Consider the following 27812-nt stretch of genomic DNA (forward strand, 5'->3'; position numbering starts at 1 on the left):
TGAATGTCTTTGTCCTCATAACACACAATCAACAGATTTCCTCAAAAACACAAAAACAAAGAAGAAGTTTAAGTTTGCCTCAGGAGAAAAAGAAGGTAAAACGCTGCAAAAAGGGAAACAAAATGTAGGAGAGGGAAAGAAAGGCCAGGAGTTGGATGATTTAAAGGGACAGAGTTTGTTGCCAGGCTTTAAAAGGCCTCATTGAGAGCAGCGATGATAGTTGAGATAGTCTGCTACACAAACACAGAGCTGCTGGCTCTCTATAATCCCTCACAGATTAGCTCAGTACATTACACAGCTCACCGCTTCTGAATCAAGTACAATAAAAACTGCTGCTTTGATCACTTACTTCACATGAACCATACTTAACTGAGGCAATAGAGATGTGACATGTAGCAGATCTGATCTTATCCAAACAGAGCTTTATCACACAGTAGATCTAGTTTGACCTCCATCCTATAATCTCACAGTAAGCCACATTTCTCCAGCTCCACCTTTATTAATTGTCTTGTAACTGTGTGCCAAGCATAGACGGGTGTGGCTCAGACAATCCAGACTCTGTCCAGGAGGGACGCTCCACCATCTGGTGTAGGAATCCCCCTCCCAGCAGGCTGTGTGTATGTGTCAGTGTGTATATATTTGTGTGCATGTGTGTGTGTGTGTGTCCAGGCTAATTGGTGTACAGCTGCAGTTGTACTGTACACTGTTAAACACTGTTGTTGCTGTTTGACAGGCCTGACAGGGGGCGAGGAGTTGCTGTCACAGACAGTGTGGAGATGCAGAGATGTCAGTCTGATGTGTTTAAGATTGAAGTGTTTATGCAAGTTTGTTTGTGTCCTACTTTTTTTATTGTGTGTCCCGCTTTTGACAACAGAATGCATTAATCCCCTGAGGGGCAGCAACATGTGATCTGATTTCTTCCATAACACACCTTAACATGTGGTGGAAATGAACTGAGATTAGTTAGCCTGCAATAGAAATGCAAAGTGACTCTAACCTGCCTGGAGGCGGTTGTATCAGAATTGCAACATAACTGTGTGCAGTGATTGCTGTGAGAACGAACAGGAAAAACAGAAGCCATGTGTCAAAGCTAAGCTGGTGTAGCAAATTTAAGCAATAAATGTTGAATGTTTTTGAGGAAATGATGAGAAATCCCCATCCGGCTAATAATTGATGGCGTAGGAGAGTGAGAAGTGAGTTTCAGTGAAACTGGGAGCTGACCAGCACCTTTAAGCCACTTCATTAAGAAAGAGAAACACGTTGCAGAGGTGTGAGAGTCGGGCTTAAACAGGAATGCTGCCTGCAGTGTGAGAATGAGAGCAGGTGCTTTGACTCAGTTAACAGGAATCTGACGCATGTCTCAGTCTAACCTGACTTAAAACATGCTGTCTCACTGCGTTGACAGGCAGACAACACAGAGACACAGAGCCAGTGTCGAGCACAGCAGAAACAACCACATCTATTAATCTGGATGCAGTTAATGATCTGTCTGACTGTGATCTCTTTTCGTCTTACTCTATTTAACATTCCCTGAGAGTGCTGGGACTTTATAATGGGAGACTTTTAGAGCCATGTATATAAAAAAGGAAGAGAGGAGGGAAGATTTTTCTTAAGTCCATTTCAGGAGAGTGTGAAAATGTTCAGAAAAAGGGAAGGCTTACATGCAGCGTTGTAGTCGCATCAACAGACCTGGAGTCAGAGTTGAGTCTCAGTGTTCAAGTCTGAGTTTCAGTCAGAGTTGAGTCCTCATTATCAATATTATTGTTTATTTTAAGGAGAACTGCTGTTTCCCTCCAAACTATTCACAGTAGGAACCTGGACTGACTCTGTGGGACCTTTATGATGTGTAGAAAACACATTTCATTTATAAATATTAGATTCTGACCATGTGTTTGGAGATTTAACTTGTCAATGAAGTTACAACACTGACAGTGTGTCATGGGAAATCTGAATCATGCCACTCTTGTCTTGACTGACCAAACATCTTGTACCAAGTGGTTGAGTCACTTGCTGACATTATTGTTAGCTTTTTAAAAGTAACACTATCAATAATCCATGAGCTTATTTTAGGATCTCTCACTCTTTAAGGTGCATCCTGCAGGTGTCTGGTAAAAGTGCAGCTTGCTCCTGTCTTCTCCTTGATGGTTCTTTTACAAATCAAAATGTTAAATGGAGTGTATTTAGAGGACACCCAAAGTCAGACAGAGTTTGATTTTGGTACAAAAACATTTCAAACTTTAATCTCAACCTCAGACTCACCTTTTGTTTTTATTCTCAACATGTTGGCTTTCTACTCAAAGTTCCCCCCAAAATCTTATCTAAGTTATTTTTCTCTGATAAGTGGGACTTAAACTGAAGGTCTGTTTTCATTTTCATAATACAAAATAATGTGTTTTTTATTTATTTTACTTGGCACTTTACTGAAAGTTTCACTCCATCCTCCAAAAGTTTTCCTTCTCTGATTTATTATATCTCATACCTGGCACTCAAACTGAAAGTTCATTTACATAAATCTTTTTCTCTTCTTGTGTTCAGCCCTCACACTCCCTCGTTCATTGCTCATAAGTTAAAGTCACTGATGCTCAGGTGCGCCGTAGAGGTCAGGTTATGTTGGGTTACTCTGGTCTGCACCTCTAAGAGAGAGAGAGAGAGAGAGAGAGAGAGAGAGAGAGAGAGAGAGAGAGAGAGAGAGAGAGAGAGAGAGAGAGAGAGAGAGGAGCAGACAGATGCAGCCAGCTCCTTAAAATGTTAGTCATGCTGCTGTTCCATTTTCATGAGTTGTGTTGCAATCCCCAGAACCGCGCTGCTAGCTTCTCAGAGAGTCAGCCAGCACTACCAAGCACAACACAGTGCATCTGGATTGCAGGGATTTCATCTCCAGACATGTGTTATTCCAGTCTTTATCTATTCAGTTAGAAAATAGGACTTTGAACCTTTACAGGCTGCTGGTCTCATGAGGGAGAAAAATTCATTTGATGAAACTTGTTGCTCCTTGTTAACTGGAGCTTAAATTTGTTTGGTTCATCAAACATCAAACATCAAACTTCATCTTCATCCTCTGATGTTTATGATGTGATAAAAACTTTATGAGATTTTCTCCTGCTGGGTTAACCGAGAAGCTAGAAAGAACGCTCTCAAATTGTAGCGATCAATGGCAGCCTCCAGGGTTGAAAAATTAAGCTAGTGTGGCAGTGCTAAAAAATGCAGTATCTCAAGTGTCCACTTGAGGATAATGCTAAGGAAACCCCATCAACATATAGGCCTAAAAAGTCAAAGATGTTTACAGCAGGGTAGGAAATAGGCTTTGTCTGAATAGCTAATTTCTCTATTCACACACACTGTATGGGGATATTTTTAAAAACTCATTCATTTTTAAGATATTAGTGCTACAAGTTTGCAAAAGTAGGCACAGTTAGAGGCTGGGCTGACTTAAATAACAAGCAGGCACATTGTAACCTCAACTCTGCCTGTTCAGGTAATTTTTTCTGCTCACGCTGTGTTTCAAAAGACATTACTGGTGAAAGATATCAGCGCTCATCGTGGGAGTGTTTTGGCTTCACTTTTGTACACCCATACAACTGTAAATACAGCCGATGGTTGTGATGAGCAGATATTCAGCTGTTCTCATGTGTTTCTCTGGGCAGCAGGTGTCGTTCACTTCATTTTGGCATCAGAAACATGCTCAGTATGTGAAGATGCTTCATTCCTGCATATCTGCTCTCGGGTTACAGTAACACGATTGAGACGACTTCAAAGAGCTCGTGGTTTTGGTGCTGCTATGTGTCTGTGTGACTGAAATATTGACTGCACACGTCGGCTGCAGAAAGCCTCATCCAGTAAAACCAAAATCAACTCCAGGCTTCTATGGAGCTGCTGCCCACACTTGCTTGCACAAGCTAGCGGGGGGGGGGGGGGGGGGGGGGGGGGGGGGGGTTGTACAGAGTGCTGGATTACTTTGTTATGGTGTATTTGTTTGTTAATCAGAAGGTGTTTGAAAATGTAATGCCAGAAATGATCCCTGTGCAACAATCTGCAGTGAAATCCTTGTGCAGCAGCCAAGAGAGCACTTATCATGGCATATATTAGTTTTTAGGGATGTCAGTAAAAGTGAATAATAGCTGCAGAGTAACTGTCTGTCCATCATCTCCTTCAATAATGATAATAAGCCACAAAGGACTGACAATTAATAGGTTGTTCGCAGTAACGTCATGCCAGTGATGTGTGGAATTCAAATGGGGGTCAGGAAGTAAATTTCAGAATGGACGCAACCGAGGAAACCCCGTACTGTGCGGCTCTAGACACCGTAATAAGACAGCGATACCGAAAAAAAATCTGTATTATGTCAGAAGAGATCCTCCTCTCATGAGGACTTATGATTTTTTAACTGACCCGAGCTTATTTCTGAATGTGTCTGCCGTTGACATCACTAACTACCTCGTCCTCCAGACTTCAGGTAGCTACTTATACATAGATACATATATACAGCATACATATATAACTTTAACTGTGTGTGTGGTCACCACACACGCAAACCGTAGGCATTTTTCTTGTGTTTAGGTGCATGCGCAGACTGCTGCAAATCCCTTCCTGACCCCCATCTGCATTTCGCGCCACTGCCACGCAACGGAAATTACATCATATGCAAACAACCTATTCAGCATTAAGTCAAACAGAGTCCAGTCTTTTAAAGTCATTAAGATTGTTATGAACTAAGGTCCATCACAAATGTGTCAACTTTAAAAACAAAACCGAAAACATATTTATTTTCCAAAGCGTGTGAATGATATAAGACTGTTGTGACTGGCTGCATGTGCAGCAACACTTGCTGTCTGTTAGATTTCTGTATGCTGTGTTTGATGTATGTTGGGTGTATCTATTGTTTGTCTATGTTTTAATTTTTAATTTTTTTATGTTTTTATGTTTTTAATTCTCCATGTAAAGCACATTGAGCTTACGTGTTATGAATTGTGCTTTATAAATAAAATTGCTATTGCTATTATGATGTCTGAAACCACACTGATGATTCCCCCCCTCTGTTCGCAGGTGTTCTCCAGGACATCCAGCGGCACTACGATGTCACAGACAGTGGAATTGGCTTGTTGCAAACAGGTGAGTCTCCTCTAATCCCATAATTATGCGTGTGAAGAATGTTTGCTAAACACCCAAACACATTCTCAAAGTGATGGGAGCAATTATAGAGTGAGTCTGGTGTTTTGTTGTTAGCTAAATTGATGGGAAATGAAAGGCAGAGGCTCAATCTGTCTGCACTCAAACACAAGCTGAGTATCAGTTTACAGCAGACATGTTTGCTATGTTGTGCTTTTGATAAACAAATCAAAGGGTTTCTCTGTTCAGAGATACTGATAGCACTTGTTTTCTGAAGAAATGATACACATCAGGGGGTTTTTAACACACTGATCAGCCCACAAATTACTTACTTTTACTTCAAATCCATACAAATAACACACTTTAATCCCATTTCAGAGGAAACCCACTCTAGTTTTCTCAGGACAAAGATAAAAATTGACTCATTTTTAATGCCTCTAATCCACATGTACAACCCCCTTAAGAGAAAACTGATTATTTTGGCCATACTAAAAAACAAAGAGCTACTCTAATCTCTGAAAGGTTGATTGTTAAGTTTAATAGCACTTTCTATATTGCCAGTTCAAGGCACTATACTTATGTGACTTACCGTCTTCTATATAAACATCATAGAGGTGTAATGATGGGACCAAGTGGTCCGTTGCTGTGCTGGCTTTGGGGGTAGTAACCGAGGCATAGCAGGGGAGAGACTGGATTATTTACCATATCAAGGAGCATGTTTTTGTCTATTTAATTTCAGTATTGTTTAGAATATTTGGTTATTACCAAGCTTAACCACATTTAAATGTAACTTATTTCACTAGAAATCCCTCAGCAACATAAGATGTAGATTAATCACACATGGAGCTATGGGTATTGTTGTCTTCATTGTTAAAGAGACGGCATTGTCAGTGAAATGGTTTAGTGGCTCGGCTGGGTGTTAAGGTGGGTTGCCTTTGTATTGGCAGATTGAGCCGCAGCTTTCAGATTCTAAATGTCCAGGTGTCCTTTAAGAAGACCCTGAACCTGTAGCATCCACTGCCATCAGTGAGGTGCATGAATGGATGAAGAGCTTTCAGTGGTTGGAAGGCTATAAAAGCACTACATGAGTGGAGTCCATTTAACATTTCTGTGACTCTGGCAGGCTGGTTCTAGTTTCAAAGTTGTATTCACATGAATTCTAATTCATTACAATGATGCAGCCACCAGTAATGTTAATTTATATAGACTGCTCCTAATGTTCAGCACTTTCTTATGTTTCTACAGGTGGGCAACATTTGGGGCATCATTTAAGTACACAACTAAACTAAATGTAATGCAAAGGTCAAGGAGTTTTATCAGCATTTTAAAATGGATGTGTTCCATATCATACCTTTAATTAGAAGTAGGCAGTATTTACTTAGCATCAGTATATGACAGGTACAGTTGAGACGTCCTTGCAACAGAAGCAGCAGCAGCAGCAGGTCAACAGAAAGAAAAACACAGTTCGTAGCCAGGCGGGCTTCATGTATGTACCCGGAGCGTCTGAGGACTCAGGGCAGGGTTTCCTGTTCCACTCTGCACACCCCAATGAATTTACCTTTTAGGTAGATACCTTGCAAAGACCTCGTATTGGAGGACAGGACCAGGTCTTGTCTCCATGCTCTCAAAGTGATTCAAACACAAACACAAACCTGCACACAAAGTGCCATTGAGCCTGAGTGAGTGTGTTTGAGTTTGAGGAGGGGAGAATACAGGCCAGTCTTTTCCTCCTTCACGTGATGTTCAGTGAGCTGAATGGTGTGTTCAGGACAAAAATATCCATCAGGAAAAAGAAATCAGTGTTTTAACTTCTGTTGACTTTTCAGTAAATGAGACATTTCATCCTTTCCAAAATGTCATTTCCACTTTGACTGCATTATGAAGCCTCTAAATTTCGAACAACGCCTCCTCTTTACATGTTTCTCCTTCAACTCTTTTTTAAAGCTGTTGGGGATTTTTTGCAGCAGCAGCAGTCAAAGAATAAAAAAGTCTGGTGGCAGGAAACAAATGAATTCACATCAGACTTTTACATGTGATGCCTTCCCAGGCTGCTAAGCAAGAAAAACTCCCAGGTCCTGTCTTTGTAAACCAATTACACTCTTTCATTTTCATTGCATAGGCTTTTTAGACCTGAAAAAGCTTTTGTTTTCGTTGACTGCATGTATCCTAATCCAAAGTTTAAAACTTTTGTTCCTATCATTAGAATAAGATAAACTTAAAATGAAGAGCTCGGAATTTTGGCCCCTCTCTGATCCTACATTTCCTGCATTTTTTCCTTGACTCACTCCACAGAAGACAAACATAGGTCAGATTTTTTGAAGGTTGTAAGTATTTGTGAAAATGAACTGATGCTTGCAAGTAATTTATTTTCTTAACAGCTCCTTCTGCAGCAGACGATCTGTATGAAATCTTTAAAAGAAACAGGAAGCATAAAGAGGTGTTTGACTCTTAATTGTGTTTGTATTAGCTCACACACTCACACACAAGGCTTGTTAATAGAGGGGCATGTGTAGCTGGTTTACCCTCCATGCTCAGCTAAAATGCAGGTCTGCAGTTTGTTTGGTTAGTCCTGCGTGTCCCGGCCTGTCATGGTTCAGACTCCGCTTGGCCCCTGATCCCCAGGCGGCGACCTCTTCCTCACACTGGCCTGAGGAATGCTAGGAGTCGGGGCCGTGAGCTGTGAGAGCGGGTGGGTGCAGACGGAGAGCCTAGGTGTGAAGAAGAGGTTAGGAGGTTGACGTAATCAGAGTGCTTGAAGGGAGTGTGTGTGTATGTTTACAATATGCAACCTCTAGTTTTCCCCAACCCCCCACATCTGTACCCAAAGGGAACAATCTCTCTCTCTGTGAGCACCTGCAGTCCAGGCCAGCTCTGCCTTCCTCTCTGCCTCTGTCCTGGCAGCTTTAGTCACCTGGGAACATAAACTGCCCACGTAGGTGTTTCACAGTCAGTGGGTGTTGTGTGTGCAGAGGTTTTCTCTCCTCTCTCTCTCTCTCTCTCTCTCTCTCTCTCTCTCTCTCTCTCTCTCTCTCTCACTGCTGCCAGGTCATCCTAACACTTAAAAAACAAACACTGACCACACTCTTCAGAATCCAGAACAAACAGGAGTGTGAGTCAGAATCACTTTATGAACCCTGCTCTCGGGAAAAGATGGTTTTGACCCTTTTCTTTGGCTCATGATCAGGACTACTGGAATGAAAAATTTCCCATATCTGTAAGTTACTGACAGGCTGTTTGCTTTGGGAAATATTAGCCTGAGTGAGGGAACCCTTCAGCCCTGCTGCAGTGTTTGCTTTTTGGTTATTTCCCTCCAAAAAAAACATCTGTTTTGTCGAATTTTGACTAAAAAAATGCAAGTTTCTGAGAACAGTATGAAGATTTGTAAATATCATTAGATAATTTTACCTCCTTCCAGTGGAAACTGGTAAAGTGATGTTTTGTTGAGTAGGTTCTTATCAAGTAAAGTAGAAAACTTGACTCTCCTTGGCTTACTTTTTAAAAGATTACCATGAAAAACTAAAGATTCAAATTATCAGCCAAGAAGAACCCAAGAAGACTCCAATTTTTTATTTTAGAAAATAGATAGATATCATAGATATACCATGGTCTGCAAGGGAAGCTTACACTAACTTGTTCATGTGTGGTTTTAAGTCCAGGATTGTTTTTTCATATTTGTACCAAGAGCCGAATTATCCAAAGATGTCTCCTTTTCCCTCAGTCAGTCCGACTAGCTATTTAAAACCAGAAAACCACTGAAAGAGCTGTTTCACTTCCAAACTCAGTGTTTCTCCAGTGTTTTTGGGGGGCTTAATTGGCCAAAGGCTGCAGGCCAAGAAGCCAACATATTTAGCTTTAGTTAACAAAAAATCCATCATGTGTTTGGAAGTTATAAAGTAGCAGAATAGCAGAGGCTTTGTTCAGAGTGTGGTTCAACCCTTAGATATCCCAGATTATTCCTAGAAAAGAAAGATAGAATTATCACTCCTTTTTGCAGGACGACCAACACGTCTTTAGACTAAATGTGTGCTCGGTGAGAAGAATACTCTCTGCAGAGCGGTGGTGTAAACCAGTGTTGTCATGCTAAAGGACAACACATGGAAAATACCTTGTGGTGAGCTCAGCCTACGCAGCAGCACCAGTTATTTTTATTATTTGGCAACATCGACCCCTTCAAAAGCAGCCTACACAACACAAACTGACTGATGGTATGTGCATGTGTTTGTGTGCACGTGTGTCACTCCTGCCTGAGGTAAGAAGTCTCAGCTCTCTGTGTAAGAGGATGAGGTGTTAGAAGCTGTCAGTCAGGTTTGGGTAAAGGCATGATGGTTGAGCCTGGAGCTTCCCGGCCTGTCCATCAGCATGCAGGTGATGGTCTCACCTGAGCTCAGCAGACCTGTCAGAGCACAGGGACACTTTGCTCCCACAGTGGAAATGACAGGCCGTTGCGCTAATGGCCCTTAGGCTGTGGTTATCCCAGGTAAATGACACTCACACGCAGCTGTGAACAGGACTTCTCCTGAGGGTGCACAGGGCACCAAAGGTTAATGGAAGGGGAGAGGGGGGTTCACTTGGATGGTGTTACCTTTGGTTAGAGGGGAAGCTTTTTTGTTAAGCAGACAGAAAAAATCACTGTGATGGCTTTTTCCTTTTGTCAACATGCTGAGGTTGTTGCTCTGAGGCAAAGTGGAAAGTACATCTAAGGAGGAAAGTTTGGACTTTTGGGGTTACCTGAGGTTCTTTTCAACAGGGAGTGTATTACCTGAAGTTCACAGCACCTGTTTGGAGAAGCAAACCGGAGTAAAGACAGCAAGGCTTTAGCAGGCATTGTAGCCGTTGTCATGTTGGATTTTCAGAGCCAAGAGCAACCATATTTGGACAAGAGTGTGGTGCTGAGAGAGGAGCAAGGGGTTTGCAAATGCCAAGTCATTAAAGCTATACAGTCTGCGCTGGCCGCTAGCTCATCAGCTGGTGAATGAGCCAGTTATCCACTGTGTTTCCCACATGAAGAGACTCTATGGTAGCTGACTGCTGTTAACTGGCTAAAAAGCAAAGAGAGCTTTTGGATCATCATGTGACTCCACAATCAGGGGCAGGGGAATGACAAACTAGTAACTTACAATGACTGGTGAGATTCCTGTTGAATAAATAGGGATATTTAAATGTTTTCATAATACACCTTTGCCCTGGTGTATTTCATTTGGCACTGACTCTTCACTTCCCTGTCAGTACGTCGGTCAAACAGCTTACTGACTGATATCTATTGCAGGTTATACACTAACCCCACATCAAAAGAATCCAACCTATCCCTCTCATTTGTTGAATTACTCCTGACAATAGAGGCTGGCACGCTAATTATCCACCACTGCTTCAGTAGTTTAGTTATTGGGGTCAGTCAGACTCAACACACATCGGGGGCGGCAGCTTATTAAGGAGCCGGCGCTCAAAACAGCTTGCAGACTGTCTGTGTCCTGTGTGTGTGTGGCTGCCCACCTTGTCTGAAACACAACACCACACACACACACACACACACACACACACACACACACACACACACACACACACACACCAACTGACATAGCCCCAGTCTTAACTTGGTGTCAGTCTGCCACTCAGCCAGTCTGCGAGCCGTTAGGAATGAGGACACAGGTGCTGTGCAGGACTGGAGCTAAGCTAACATATCAGACCTACACTCTGCCCTCAAAGACTAAACCACAAGAAATAAATATTGTACAACACAAATGTTGCTGTAGTTGTGGCTATCTGGAACCTGCTATTTACCTGCCTGCCCAGACTCCAACAGGTTTAAAATAAACACACAAAATGTGCATCAGTGGGCATAAATATAGAGTATGATAAGCTTAAGAATGGCTATTAATTAATCATTGAATAAAACCAGTGAGGCATCATTAGTACACAACCATCCATCCCTCAAGAGCCATTTTCTTCTCCTTCTCCAGTCGGCTCATGCAGCCAGCAGGCGTAGCAAGTCAACCTAGACTTCCCTCTTCCAAGCAGCACTGTCCAACTCCTCCTGGTTGATTCCAGGCGTTTCCAGGCTAGTTAAGATCACCGAAGAGAGGTGTCCAGGAGGCATCCTAATCATATGCCCGAACCACTGTAACTGGCTCCTTTTAACACATAGGAGTAACATGAGTAGTTAGAGTTGTTACCTCATAAACACATAGTGAAAAGGAGCCCCCGTGTGAATTCTGCTTACAGATACACACTAATGCAAAATATCTTTTAGCTTGGTTTGCCGTAACGTTAAGCTAGCAGCATACCCTTGTAAACCAACCATTTGTAACTGCCAGTTTGTTATGTACTGTCACGCTGGCATACTTGACAAATGCATAGTGACACAGAGCCTGCATGTTAATATAACCCTCACAGACACACATATAAATAACTGCACAAAATGTATGTTAGCTTAGTGTCCTGTCACTTTAAGCAATCAATCTGTAAACAGTTGTTTTTCAGGGCGACTTCATCAAAATCAAAAAATACAACTGGTTTCAACAGACATTATATATGGAGTAAAACTACTAACTACAAGAGACAAATAATGGGATTGGAAATTTAGGAAATATGGAATAATGAAAAATTCAGAGATGATGCAAAAAAAAGTATTAAACAAAAAGGAGCTCTGAACTTGCACTTTCTGTTGCTCTGAGATCACCCAGGTCACATTTTGATACAAATTGACAGATTTTGCGTCTTTTGAAGAATTAAACAAGACATAAAGACACTTATGGTCCTATTTCATTATTACATTACACTAATAAGGTTCAGTTTCAATAAAACTTGTCTCTCATTGAAGAGAAATCTCTCCTCTTCTACACAGCGGGAAGCAGAACTATCAGTGCTTGGTCAGCTGTTTTGCCGCTTACTGCTGCTCCTATTTTGTCTCCTGCCCTGGTTGGTATCCCTCTGTACCTCCTCCCTCTCTCTCTCCTCTCTGTCGCTCTATCTATCTCTCTCTCTTTGGCAGCTGTTGTTGCCTCATTGTCACATTACAGGAGCGAGAGGGGATGCAGGGTTGAAGGGAATCAAGGGGAGAAGAAAAAGCCACCTGTGATTTCCTTCCTCATGTCATGCTTGGCACCGAGGTTCAATCTTCTCTACTATTGATTTCCAAAGCCAAATAATTACATTGCGATGGTGTTCAGCGGCCTCCGTCTCCTGCTGAGACGAGAATAGAACTATGACCTGGTGATGTGTCTACATCTCAGTGTGCATGTGTGTGTGTGTGTGTGTGTGTGTGTGTGTGTGTGTGTGTGTGTGTGTGTTTCGGGCTGTTTTTATAGGCCATGTCTCGAAGGAGGGCAGCTGTTGGGTGATGATTGGCACCCCGTCTCCTTCCCCCTCACTTCCTGTCGACGAACCAGCAGCACAGGCGACGAGTGACTGCCAATGCATTCAGGGTTTTAAGGCCACTTAGACAAGCATGCTGTCAACCTCTCTTCATGGTGATATCCTATCAGATCTTTAATCACCCCCTTTTTTAAAGCACAGCAGACGCTGCACAAACAGCTCTGAAAATAGGGATGATATTTCATAATTTTTTTATAGCTTTCATGGGAGCGATCAGGGATTTCTGGAAACATGATTTTCTCTGGAAAAAAGAGGCTGAACACCAATCGATTGCCTCACGCCGAGGGGGGCTGCTCCTCTCTTTCTGCTCTGTGTGACAAAAACAGATCAATTACACACACACACACACACACACACACACACACACACACACACACACACACACACACACACACACACACACACACACACACACGCACACACACACGCACACACACACAAAACCTTCACGCCCCCTGCTAGTCAAATACATGCCTTCAACTTGAACATACCGCTGCAAGTCAAGGTCAATGTTAAGGCTCTCAGCGGCTTTTATGGTCAAGTTTGATTCTGCGTGCAAGTCTCTACAAATTTAGTTTTAAACAGTAAAATTGCATTTATTAATTCAAGAGCATCCACAGAATCATCTTAACTTTTAGAAAATGTAGTGCACAGAACAACAAATTTTACTTTGTAGACCATTCTTCAGTACTGAATGGACCAACATTAGTGATGTTTTCTTTTTACTCCAATTTTCCTTGTTGACTTTCCGTATTAATTTGACGCTTCTCTCCGGACCAAGCGGCAACCCGTGGTCTAAAAATATGCGTCCAATGCGGAAGTGCTAAAACCTGCAGTTCATCGAGGATCCACTTGAGGCTGGCTCCGGAAGTACCGGAAACCACATACACACCAATTCAAAAAAGCCGATCTTTACAGCAGAAATAAAAATATTTACAGTCTGGTACAAAAGACGAGTGTAGTCTGGATAGCTCATTTCTCGATCGGCACACACTGTAGGGGGGGGGCAGACAATGCTCAGTCCGCAGATATTACAAACACCAGCTGTAAACAACAGGATGACTGTCCAGTGACGATCATTTGATCTGATCATGGTATTGGTGATGCAATAAATTTCCAAGCTAAAACCACTGTGACTCAAATACAATATCAGAAAAATTTTCAGAAACTTATTTTGACTGCTTGATATTATGTGTCTTTATGTAAGAGCCCACACTTTGGAGTAAGAAGGCTGATGTTGATTTTGGTATCAGCAGTATAAATAGTATGTGTATATGTGAGGATAACTCGTGGTCGTCTCAAGTTTCAGTCATAGTATTTATATCCTATTAGTCACAATAACAACAGCAGCATACACGTATACAAACATAGACAAGCAGGGTCCTCTTTCATTTCATTCAGAGCTTGTTATTAAGTTGGAGTCACTGCTGGCAAACAGTAGGAAAGAAAAACTCATGATGAAACAGCTCTGCTGCTGGATTTCTGCTTGGTGCCATGTCACCAGCCCCAGAAAAGCATCCTTGGAAAAAAATTAACTTCATGTTTTCTATTAATGCTGCAGCCTGGATTGAACTCTGAAACTTAACAGCATGCTGTCCAATCTACTGTTTCTTCTTTTAAAAACAGACTCAAGCACCTTTCTTTATTCCTACCACCTGTGTTTACTTGCAAAATGTGCTGGTGATGTGCAAAAGATGATGTTCCAGCACACTTTCGCCAGAACTTGTGGTATTTGTAGCAGCGTGTAATTCCCCCCAGCTGCAGCAGCCCGCACACTGAGCAGGTAGTGAAGAGATCTACTGCAGCTGCACTGACAGGCGATCAGCTTTCAGTACTGTTTAAGGATCGAATAAAATAAAAAGGGGGTTAAGTTGGCACTGGGTAACGCTTGGTGGCAGCTTCTGCGGGAATTAGCTGCTGAGTTTGACAGAAACAGCAGAGAGGAAAGGAGAAGGAGAGAGCTGCGGGTATTTCCCAGGCTGCATGTGGCTTTTATCAAACAGCAGCCAGCACTTTGGTAATCCAACACTGGTGAAGTCTGAACGCAGGGAATTAGCGGTGATCAGAAATGTTAGGAATGCAGAAATGTTTGGGCGTCACATGAAGGGGAATCCAGGAGGGAGAGAAAAGATGAATGAGAACATTGGAGCTTTGCAGCATTGGTTGGATACTGTGTCCTACTCAGACCTAAGTTATGTGTCACACCCTCACCAGGCAGCCTCATTAATCATTAGAGGAAGCAGAAACAAAGGTGACACTCCTAACATGCATGCACACCTGATAGAAACCATAACATTGTTCTGAGAGTACACTGGACTGGATTGCATGGTGATGACTGAAGGGAAGATAATGCTCTCAGCTTCCTTAATGTGGTTTCTCTGTTGTTGTGGATTTTTTCTCTTTGTAGACCATTTTCAGTCAGCTTCATCATTAAAATAAAATAAAGGACAATCTTCCCCAACCTCTGCAGTAATAAATATTGATTTTCTCTCATTCCTATTTCATCTGAATATCACAGCAAAGCAGGCAGAGAGAACAGTAAATTACTCTGCTCTGTGTGAATGCAAAGCGGCCTTTATGAGACCCACATCTCCAGTAAACAGAATGAGATTGAATGCAGCATTAGATATAATACACCAGAGATGGTGCAGACCTCAAGGCTGCATTCTGTTAAACAAATACTCGCTTGTAGGTTTTTGTAGCCTCAATCATTCAACCTTTTTATTTCTTAACTGCACATTTGCATTATGTAGATCAATGGGGGATATAATAACATACTGTTAGGCAGATAATGCTAAAGCAAATGCTTAATAATCTAGCAGAGAGGAGAGGTATTATGCAGACATTTCAAAATAAGCATCTGAATATGATGATATCTCCTGTACAGCTCTCAAAATGTATGTCTTTCTTACATCGCTGGAAACTCTGAATCATCTGCCTTCTAACTCAGTCAGACATTCATGCTTCACATGTCCCAGTGGACAGCTTTCCGTGTACACATGATCAATCTGAACCTGGACCCCTGCTGCTTTAGCAGGTACAGCATGCTTTTAATACCTAAAGTAACCAGAAGTTCCTCCTCTGGAATCAGAGCTGGAGTGCTCTTATTCTGCAGAATCTTGTTTTGCCGCAGATTAAGTGGGCGGTGTTGTCAAAGATGTGTCAGCCAGCATCTCGTGCCAAATACACAGTAGTGACAGCTTAATACTGTGCACAGATTCATTCATTTCTGCATCCATGCAACTCTGTGAAACCTTGAAGCAAAGGACAATTTTTTGCATAGTTGGGGAGACATTCTATACGTAATGAGATCTTTGACAGCAGTATGTAAGGTCTACACTTATTGAAATATTTGAACGGGCAACCTTCAGAGTTATGGCAAGTATAGTTCTCACATTACAGTAAAATGATAAATGTGTTGCACCATCATTACAATGACTCTTCACAACAATGTGGTTACACACAACAGAGGTGTGACACAAAAACCGCAGTGGCATACTCCCACATATTTGGACTGAAGGTCTGCTTCTGTTGTTTGCAGATTTTACCTGTTCGAAGCTACTGCTGGTTCTGAAATGTATGTTGTGAAATAAGATCAATACCCGACTGAAGCATTTAATGACTCAGTCTGTATGACAATAGAGCAAATATTAGCATAGACTTGAGACATATTTTGATACAATACAAAAGCATTTTTATGGACTTTACAGACATTACTCATCTAATGTTACTCCTGCGACTGCCTCTTGTTGCAGTGTTCAGATAACTCTGTAATGACAAAGAGGGCCGAGGCACAAAGGTGCAGCAGAGTCAACAGACACTAAAGAGGGAAGTTATATTTATGGAAGCTGCATGTTTGCAATGTGATGAACGCTGACACCTCGACGCACACACCTCGTCCACAGTGAACAGGTCACTCAGTGACACTGCTGCAAATGGCACCCAATGACAACGCCTGGCCTGTAGACATGTTCAGACCTGCATATAAGATATACTTCTCCTGTTCCTCTAATTCTGTCTGTGGCAGCTGACCAATGATGGAGTTGGTTGAGGTGTTTTGTGTTGGTTAGTAATCTGTCCTGACTGTCAGGTTTCACAGCTGCAAGGATGCCTTCAATGGCAATGGGAAATACCTAAAATGCAATAACCTGAATGGAAACACTTCAAGACAGGGATTATTTGCTCATAATTTATGCTCATTCTGGATAACATAAAGAGCCTCTACTTTGCACTCTGCCACTGTAGCATAAAGTAGCTCTGTGCCACTTGATTTCTAAATTAAATAAAAAACTCGTTTTATTTTGAAGTAGTAGCATCTTACTGTGACAATCATATTTACTTTGGGAGGCTAATCTCAGCGGAAGGAGCTTAAAGGCAGTGCTTGAAGGCAGCAGAATACTCTCTGTGTACGCCTGCATTTGCTGGGGATTAAGATGCTTCTAAGTACTTTCATCTTCACTAAATCAGACTGTGGATCTGTCAGTCACCTTCATGAGGAAGGTGAGTTATCACAAATACAACCAAACACACACATTTACAATAAGGGGATCAAATGGGCTGCTGAGAATTTGGTAGCCCGCAGCTGTATACAGGCCCTCACAGGTGCTCTGTTCAGGGGAGACTAGTGTTTCATAGGGAAATGTATCCATACAAGCTTGGTGAATATCAATCACGCATCCAGATGCACTCTACATACGTGTGTCTGCATCTCCTCCTCATGCTCTATTCACAGTGGCAGTGAATCATAGGAGGTGAGTCATCTCAGGAGGTTTTGTTAAGCTGGCCAATCAAAGACAGAGCTGGATGTCCGGTGTTTCCAGTCTGCCTCAGTGTGTGTGTGTGTATCTGTCAGAGGGGGAAAGCGTGTCTTAGTTAAGGGGGGTCTGCTAGAAGAGGGTCCATTGTTCTCAGTTGTATTTTCTTTTTGAGAGTTACGTGGAGTGTCATTGAGTTTCAAAGAGCTCCTGAGAGGAGCTACTGCTCCAAATTGAGGTTAATTTCAGGAGCCTCATCAACTCTCTTACACAGTCTACACTAAGCTATAGTCAATGATGAACTTTCATTTTAAATCATTTTAAATCAAAGCTGTACACCTTATCTCTTTGATAGTTTTGTCTTGGTCATCCTCAAACCGTATACCAAAATAATCCCTCTTCCTCTAAAGGGTTACATCACTGTGAAACCGTGGTAAAATGTAAACATCTGCTCCATCAGTGCATCAGATCGATTAGTAAAAATTGAAAGCTAACTTTTTTTGAAGCGTGATGCTTTTATAGTTAAAAACTTTCATTATGATTCTCCATCAGACACACCTCATGAGGTGTTTAAGGACTGTAAGGTGGAGCCAATAAAGAATGATGGTGATGTGAAATATGGATGATTAATGAGGAAGTCAGAACTCTGACATTTAACATACTAGCTCTTACTGCTGACTTAATGGCTTTTATATGAGTGAAAAACCTTTGTCCCTTTTAAAAGGTCAAGAGCAATTCCACTATCAATACAACAAGGCAGTTCTATATATTAGTAAGATGTCCAAAAATAGGCTGAAAACACGGTAAGCCTGGGCATCAACTTCTGGATCAGGGGCATGCCCAGAGAGATGAATGTTGGTGGCATAGACCCATTAAATCAGATTGACCAGCCCTAGTGCCACCTCAAAATTCCTAAACTATGATTGATTTGCCTCCCCAGAGGAAGACAGTTTGTTAAAACCAAACATTAAGGTTGGGTCATTAAAGATTTCAATGCAGAAATTTATAAAACTGCAGTTCCTTGTGTGTCCACTTGAGACTGACCAATGAAATCCCATTAGAGCCATATTAAAATGCTCATGTTTAAACCATACATCAAACATGTTTGCAGCCTGGCACAAATGAACAGTTTTGGTCTCTCTATCTTTTCTTATTTTGTGACAACTGTATGGCTTTGTTATAACTCACTCACTGTCATTGGGGTTCATGTTGCCTCTTCAGAAACCATGGATGGCGTCACTGAGACTTTGTCCATCTTTTACACAGTCTATGATGTATTCATGTGCATTAGGCCCCCTTCAGTGCCCCAGTCAGGCCACCCGAGTCAGGAAAGTCTAGATACTCCCCTGCTCTGGATATGTCTTTGGAAAGAGGTTACTATCGGACACACATACATGCAGCATGATTCATCTGTGTCTGACACACCAGCGATGCAAACACCTGAATCTAATGTTTCCTGTACCTGTCTGCTTTTAGACCTCTCACACACCTTTGTCCTCTAAAGGAACGCACTAAGACTGATGATTGATGTAATTTGCTCTCTTAGAGGCTGTGAGAAATATGTGCAGCATTTTATTAAGAATTTGAAGGAGAACAAGAGAACCGGTTTGGCACTCCTACCTGAGCAGGTATAATTGACTTAATTTAGAATCTATTGTAGTCTTTGTGGGAAGTTTATTCATTGGACTTGTGTTATCTATTCAATCTTAAGAGTTTGAGTGACATTTTACCTTTCAATCCATACAACAGAGGATAAGAAAGATAAGTAGGACTACTGATTAATTAATCTTCTCCACAGAGGCTTTAAAACACAACATCACTTCTTCTACAGAGGTCTCAGATGGGGTTCCTATGAAGCGACATTAAAGGTGACATATCACGCTTTTTTCATCAATATATATTGGTCTAAGAGGTCCCCAAAACATGTCTTTAAAGTTTATGCTCAAAAAAACACTTTGAAATCAGATTTTGGCATGCCTGAAAAGCCCTCTTCTTCAGCCCTCCTCAGAACACTCTGTTTTCTCTCTGACCACGCTCCCTCAGGAAGTGGATGTGCCCTCAGCTGTCCAGCACGTTGATCTAATGTTTACATGTTGGCTGAATATACACGGCTGCTCACAGACCCGCGTTACTCCAACCCTCTGAATTTGATCCAGAATCTGATCCTGACGGAGAGGCGCCTGTAGCAGGACCTTTCTGAAGGATTGGTCATAGATTTAGTGTTTCTTGTTTTATTTATCAGTATGTAGACGTGTGTCTTGGTACACAGCTACAGCTACGAACATGTATCTATGTGGCTATGCTAACTAGTGCTAGCACTTATCCATGATAAATAAAAATCATCCACTAGATCTTCAAATCTGCAGACGTGGGGAGTAAAACCGACCTCTGACAGAAAGTCAGCGGGACCTTTTATGAAGGATTGGTCACAGATTCTGTGTTACTTGTTGTTTTATTTGTCAGTATGTCGACGTGTGTCTTGGTACACAGCTAAAGCTACAGCTACAGCTACGACCTTTTTATTTACAGTCTATGGCTACGACATGTAGCTATGTGGCTATGCTAACTAGGGCTAGCACTTATCCATGATAAATAAAAATCATCCACTAGATCTTCAAATCTGCAGACATGGGGAGTAAAACCGACCTTTGTGTTTATTAAGACAGCCTACAACTAGCATGCCTCCCTCCTAAGCTCCTTGTTAGCACACATTTGTGCAGGTAATGAAAAACGGGGGAGGGATTCAGTATTATTTTATACAGTCTATGGGCTGAACAAGCTCCGAGCTCTGACTCCGTGACAGACCGGATATCGTTGTTACGTAACAAAAACACGGAAGTCTGAAACGGCTCGTTTCACACACATTTACAGAAAGGTGTAGAAATCAAAACAGGGGCAGAATGGATTTTTTTCATTCTCGAGGCGTCTGTAGACATGCCAGGGAAACATATTTCAGGTAGAGAACCATTAAAAATTCAATTTTGCATGATATATCACCTTTAAATAAATGACCTTAACTGTTCAAACAGCAGAGTAAGGTGACGGTGAATTTTCTCCATATTTACCGCATGGCTCCGTGCAGCTTTGTTATGAGTCTGCACAACAATTTAGTCTCAAATGTCCTTGGCATTAATTAACCACACAGCTTGTTTTCCTGACTTGTGCTGTTTCTGTGGACTCAACAGTGCCTCAAAGCAAATGAGGGAGCAAGTTATGAGATAAACAACAGGTTTAAAGAGAGGAGACTGTGTTTGTTAAGCTGATAACGAGGAAAATGTGACATAATCCTGATGAGAACGACAGGAAGTGCAAGCAGAGCCGATACTGTGTGGCTTGTTTACGATGTTTTCCAGTCGGCACTCGAGACACTTCCTCATAAATACATATTTATGTGGTGTTGTCATCGTCACTGGTTCTATCCTAATGAAACACTAACAGTGACAACTGTGATTTGTTCAGTCTCAATTTATTGCATTTAAAACAGTAAGGTATATAAGCACAACAATACAAGACATAATAGAGGTTTGCAAAAAGGGGTGACCTATTTAGCCATCTGAAGCACGGAAATAAGAGCTTAAACACTGAGAAGAGCACATAGAAGAAATGGTTTCTACATCAAATGTTAGAAATGGACTAAAACCAAGTCCATAGATACATAGGGAAGGGCCAATATGATTTTTTTTTTTTCCTCAGTAGATTGTATTAAACTGTGTTTTCTACCAAAAGAAAAGAAACTGACCACCAGCCTGTCTATTATTATGAACTGAAAGTGAAAGAAGAATGTGATTTTCATTTCACTTTCTAGACTTGTAAAAATGTATTTGAGATGGGGAGTATGTGTAGGATAAATTAAATATAGATTTTAAATTATTTCATCTATTCATTCAGTTAAATAGTGGTGGACATTACAGTCAGCTGATGAAAAGAAAAGACAGGGCCAAGAATAGTTCCTGGGGGAGCTCATTTAGATCCTCTGATTGGATATCTAAAGCTTCCAAACACAGAGAAGTTAATCTAAAAACAAAAGTGCCTGATTGAGCTAAACCAGCACCCTTTACTTTAGTTTTTTAATTTCTAAGGACACTTTTTCCAAACAAAGATTATTTAATCTAGAGTATCGACCTCCCTTTTATAACATGTTCTCTTATGTGTCAAAAAAATCTCCTTATCTCCTTAAGTGTTCAGTGTTTATCTTCTGCTTATCTCATCTAATCTGTAAAATTCTGATATGCAAACAATGGTGTATGACAATATTCAGAGGAAATTATTTCTTCTACTACTACTACTCTGAAAAAGCAGCTCAAGTGGGCAGCTGTGTGAAAACTCGTCAAAGCTGACCATTGTTCTTTAAATGAGGTTATGAAAACTTCTCCTCCCCTCTGACCTGCAGAGTAAACATCCACAGAGTGCACCACAGCTCCTCTCTGTGAGCGCTTTTTCCTGCTCAACATGTGTTAACTCACATGTGCTCTTTATTTATGAGAGATTACATCTGTGCTGATTATCCAGGCCGTTCTTATCTCTGCTGGCACCGTGGATCTCACACAGGCATGTTTCACTGCAGAAACTTGAATAAACACGGAGACAAAGGTGATCAGTGCAGGAATGTGACTTATGAGGATGGGCTGCATTTCACACATGTTTTATATTCAGGAGCCATTTACTGTTTACTGTCAATTAAACCTTTCAATACATCTACCCAGTTACCTGTTCCCTGATGCTATTTCAAACCACAGGATTGAACACATCCTCTGCTGATGACTTCTGAATAATAACTATGTTGAATGACTTATAAATGTCAAAGACTGTGCAGGGATTTTTGCGTTTGACGGGGTATCTGTGAATACTTTGTTAGTGCTGGTTTGTAAGTTTTTCCTACTGTGTCTTTAAATAGACTGAACACATTTATTTTGCTGTCATTGAGTCAATTCTTTCTAATGAGGCCAAACAAATCTTACAGCAGGTCTGTACTGCACTGTATGCTGCATAACGTATCAGTAAACAAGACATTCAATATTCAAAACACAATATCCAAAAATATGTTATTTCATTATGAAACTACACTGCAGACACTCAAACTTAGCAAGTTTATTAATGACTTAAACCTAATGTAAGTCCATATAAACGTCTCAGTTCAAGATACTAGAATAAAAACTGCCCTATTGTTCTATAACTTTTTTATATAAATATCTTTCTTTTCATATACCCTGAATAAAACTATCAACAAATCAAGGTTGCCTTTTAAATTCTCTGACGAATTACAATAAACATCTGCTGTCGTTTGACTTCTCAAGTGAGTCACAGTCTGAGGAGGAAATCATTTTATCTTAGTGTGACAGGTTTCTTTATTCAAGCTTCTGAAAGTTTGCAGCATTCATGATGACGGACAGGAGAACAGTGGGATCATTTTAAAGACAGCCTTTATTGTGACGGGGTGTTTCCTGGGAGCAGATGAGCCTGCATGAAGGTTAAATGTCGTTACTCTGCATCCGTTCTCTGTGACAATCTGTGTCTTATATAATGCAGATTATTACGATGCAGTTTTTAAAAACAGTGCGTTAATGTATTTTCTCTAATTAATAACATGAAGAGGACCTCTGTGGAGATCTCTGATTTTAATATACTAAAAAGTACCACTTTCCTCTTGTAACGTCTAATCTTGAGTTGCAATTGACATTCTTGTATATCCTACAGTGCAGAGAAATGTCTTATTTTAATCCTGAACAAAGGCCCGTTTCAAATCTCTTGTAAATCCATGATCTACATCAAAGAGAACCAGATAACCTCTGCAGATCTGAATCTTTAATGCTCCGCAGGTTGTCAGTGATGAATCTGATTATGAAGAATGTTATGAGATAAAATGCATCCAAAATAAAAAACAATGCCCCCTCATTATATAAAAAGGTGAAGCTGTATTTGCTTAAACAAAGAAACAGTCCACATATCTGCCTCTGAGCAGGTAAACAAAGCGCCTGTTTGTAACTCAAGTGTGACAGTGGTTCTTTATCTTGTTACTGAGAGAGTTCAGAGCAGCTTCTCTTGAAAATCTTTATCTGATGCGCCAACTCTGTCTGGTCTCTGCAACTGGCATAACTGTTGAGTTCAAATATTTCTGAACAGAGGGGTTGGTGCTTTCTTTTTTCCCTGTACACCTTCTTTGCAAATGTACTTTCGCTGTCAAGTCACAGCAGATATTCAGGATATAAACCAGCTGGTAGGTGCTGTACATTTTTGCAGACACTGATCATTTTTACATGTGCTGACGCTGCCATTAGCACACGTGCATGCGCATCGTTTGTCCCTTTCGGAGCCCACAGACTCAAACAGACAAATGCTGCAGACAGATTAGCTTTCTGACAGCAAAGTAAAGTGCTGACAAACTTGTTAATAGAGTTTCTTCAAATTAGCTAAATTGCGTGGTAAAGCGCAACTTGTCTATAGTGGTTGATTACCTATAGCCCCTATTTTAGTTCTCCAGCCGCTTTCTCAACAAAGGGGCTGAGGTGACTGGGATCTCCTGTGGCTGATACTCTTACCATTGGCAATTACCTATACAATTGGCTATACCTTTAAAATAACTTAACAGAAATAGTCAGTCCTACAGCAGTTGGCCTTTTTTGCTTTTGTCAGTCATTTATTTATTTATTTATTTTTCAAACTCTTTTTATTAAGTTTCTGAACATTTTAACAGACAGTGTCACGTTGCTTTGAATAATAAGGCACAGGATTACAGTAATGTCTTAAACCCACCCGCCCCACCCACCCAGTTCAGGTCCAGCCTGTACGGAGGCTGGTGGACACACACTACACACACAGACACACAACAGGGAAAAAGAAAGAAAGAAAGAAAAACAATAAATAAATAATTAAAAAAAAATAGAAAAATAAAAAAATTACAAACAAGCAGAAGGTGCAGCAGTTGGAGGAGAAGAGTGGAAAGAGTGGGAGTAAGGTGAATTACTCATCATCAGAATCAGGAATTAAAGTAAGGGATTTTGCAAATGTCAGAAAAGGATTCCATATATTTTGAAACGTTATAGAGGAGTTTCTCAAGGAGAATCTGAGTTTTCCCAGCTTAAGGTTGCAGAGGACTTCTCTGATCCAGCGATCATATGATGGGGGGCGAGCTAGTTTCCAGTCAAATAGGATCAGCCGCCGAGCTAACAAAGTAGTAAAAGCAGGAGCTCGTTTCATCGCAACAGGGAGGCTAGAGTCTGGGGGTATGCCAAAGATGGCTGAGAGTGAGTTTGGGGGGCTTTTGTTGGTCATTTAAAGGCATTAGAAACAAAATGAGAGTGTATTGAGACAGTTGAAAAAATCCCCGTATTAGTTTTAAACCAGTTGAAACACAAAGCTCCTTCCTTTAGCTCAGAAACAAGATAAAGATTAATAAGCAGCAAGGTTAACGCTGAATGATGTGAGCACACTTTCATTCCCCTGTGCTAACACTACAAACAGGTGATAATGAACCCTGAGAAAAAAGCTTATCAAGAATTTTTGAGTAACATGAAGTATGATACAGTGGTGTGTGGTCCTGCTAATGACCTTAAAAAAGCATGCTAATGATACGGGGAGATGAGTTTAGGACAAGGTGCTAAACAGTGATAGTAATAATGTCTGGCTTTTAGAGCCAAGGTGCAGCTGGTGGAGGGCGATTGCGGACCTCTCCCAAGTCTTATCTCCTGTATACAGTGCAGAACACCCCTCCTCTGTGTGTGTACGTGTGTGCGTGTTTGTGTATGTGTGTATGTGTGAGTGCTGTGGCTGCAGGGTTAGCTGTGTAAGCTCTTTAGAGAGGGAGACCAGCACTGAGCGGTCATCAGAGTCATTTAGTATCACACAACAGACCTGCAGAACTCAGCCACCTGAACGCTTCTAATGAAGGAGGCTGCAGTGAGAGAGAGAGAGAGAGAGAGAGAGAGAGAGAGAGAGAGAGAGAGAGAGAGGCAGAAACACTGCAGAGAAGAGGAGGCAGGGACTCATTATGTGTAATGAGCACATAAAGTAATCACAACACCCGTGAAAACACAAACTGTAATTGATTAATTTGGTAATGATAATTTCAATGAGGCCTAAATTAGATTTTAGATTACATTTCTCTTTCTGGAATGAGATTTTTTTTCTTTGTTTTGACACAGTTCAGACACATTTTATCAGAGTGGGTGTTTCTGTACAGTGGTTAAAACAGTTTAAACTTGGATACAGCATTTATCATGTATCAGTTTTTATTTTTAAATCCTGACGTAAAAAAAAACATTCTAGTATTTTAATTTTGACCCATGCTCCTTCTGTTATAATGGAGGAGGCAAGCTTTAAGACCTATACTGCAGCCAGTCAGCAGGAGAGTACTACAAGTTTTTGCTTCCCTTTGAGGACACTGTTATGCCGTCCATGTTTACAGTCACTATGCAAGACTCATAGATGTTTAATTGCAGTTCTCCCGGAACCCTAAGCTGTTTGATGTGCTTTTTATGTGCATGCAGCAGCTGCAGCTTTTCTATTTCAATATGAAGCTAGCTTTTCCACAATATTTTCTTTTCTTTTTTACTCTCAGAAAGATAACACTTTACAGCATGAACACTGGAGATGAAAGAAGAAAGAAAATAAAAGAAGAGAAGAGAGAATAATAAGGCAACAAAAAGTAAACAAAGAACGTGTAGCAGAAAGTGGTTCAGCATGAGTCAGCTGTGATGAACACAAAATAGACCTGAGCTCAAATAAACATGCTCTGATTTGTTATTTTTGAATGTAGGACAGTTCATGTCCGATTTAAACTGTAACCAAAAGATCGCATAGCATGATTTACTTACAGTCTATTTTGGTTGACTTTTCTCTTAAAATAGGACAGCAGAAGTGCTTTATTCCTTTTTTTCTTTCACCACGTCATAATATCAAATGTTCAAAACTACAGTTGTGCCATAATCTGATTATTGTCCCTCATCCTGCTGGCTGGCCTCAGCAGCTGTGGGACTGATGCTGGCGTCTTATATAACACCCCTCCTCTCCTCTCCCCTCTCTCTCTCTCGCTCTCTCTCTCTCTCTCTCTCTCTCTCTCCTCTTCTCCTCTGCTGTTTGTTTATGCTGATGATCTGTCAAAACACTCTAGCCTGCCTCCCCAGCTCCCCTCACCGCTGTCAGGAGTAACATCTCTGCCCTTTCTCCTCTGCAAAGAAACAAAACGCGCTCTGAGAGCATTAAAAATTCAGCTCTGTCTGAGGTCGGCCCTACTCATAAATATTGACTAAAAGCCCCAAGAACCAGGCCTATTTGTCCACTCAGCACCGGAGCAATTAGAGGGGACACATTAGAGTACTTGTGTTTCTGTTACTGGGACATAAAGCTGGGTGTAAGATTTTGAAATGGAGGATATATTCATGACCACAAACTCACCACTGTCCTCTCAGAGGAATAGAGAGAACAAGAGTCAGTGCTGGTATTTAATTTATTTGTATTAATACAATGAATTAGTATAATGAATCTTGATATGTGTTATTTTCTTTGATATGCACTGATATAAATGCACAGAAACAGCAAAAAAGTTGCACACCATATCACCCTGAATACCCACAGGATGTTTCAGTGAACATACTTTAAATTATCTCCATAAATGGACCAAATTGGACTCTAAAAAATCCCTGCTTTAGATACTCCTGTGAAATGCATACACTGATGTTTAAGTGCATCTTTGATCATGTCTGGGGGATGGTTCGATTTACAGGTCTGTATTACCAAATATTGCATTTTGCATTTGTAACAGATTACGCTTCAAACAAATGTGTTAGGTAAGAATCCCTGACAAACCAGAAAATATGCTTTTTGCACAGCTATTAGGGTCATACCCAAAATCTTTTCAGATCATGAATTGATGATTTTCTCCTCAGTTCAGAGAAAATAATACTGTCTCATTTCCCTGTATCTCTCACTGTACACAGCGGCCTCAAATCTAGTGATGTCATTTACCAGATCTGTGATCCCTCTGATAAATGAGTCTGATCTGAATGAGAGATACAACAGAGATCATATGTAGACGTTTTTATCCAAATTACCCAGTATTCCTGTCTTAGGATATTTTTTATATGTGACTCATACCGGATACGGGTCGCTTTGTCCAGTCTTGTTTGATTCCAACACACTGATGACATAGATTCTCGTTTCTGACCTCTCTTTTTTTATCCTTTCATTCTTTTGAGGGCTATCTCTGGCTGATTTCCGACCCCGGGCTTCCTCCCTCCTGTATAGTTCTACATTTGTACAACTCCTTATTTTTGAACTAATTGAGTCCTCTATAACCTAAATAACCTCTCACACTGGCATTTGTATATTGCACTTTATCATCTTTTCTTACTATGCTCTCATGCCAGGTGTTTTGTGAGTGCAGTGGAGGAATAATAGGATCTTAATTAGTTGGAGTTACATAGAGGAGTCCTTTGGCAGTCTTTCACTGTGGTGGTATCATTCAGTCAATCTGGACAGGTCTTGGCTAAACAAAAGGACCAAAAAGCTGAGAATCTCAGCTCTGTCCAGATGCAATTCAAGGATTTTTACACCACAGTGCTAAAAAGTAGAGCATGATGTCTAACA

At 41.0% G+C, this 27812-nt stretch overlaps 1 protein-coding gene across 2 annotated transcripts in view; it reads left to right on the plus strand.

The window, feature by feature from the left end:
• Window positions 1–27812, plus strand: part of spns2 (spinster homolog 2 (Drosophila)) — a 90909-nt gene that overhangs the window by 22155 nt on the left and 40942 nt on the right. For both annotated transcript variants that reach the window (XM_034682932.1, XM_034682931.1), the window contains exon 2: window positions 5044–5109. In XM_034682932.1, coding sequence (XP_034538823.1) covers window positions 5044–5109 — 66 coding nt within the window. The remainder of the gene's footprint in view (window positions 1–5043; window positions 5110–27812) is intronic.

Source organism: Notolabrus celidotus, chromosome 5 (genome assembly GCF_009762535.1).
Source record: "Notolabrus celidotus isolate fNotCel1 chromosome 5, fNotCel1.pri, whole genome shotgun sequence".
Taxonomy (NCBI): domain Eukaryota; kingdom Metazoa; phylum Chordata; class Actinopteri; order Labriformes; family Labridae; genus Notolabrus; species Notolabrus celidotus.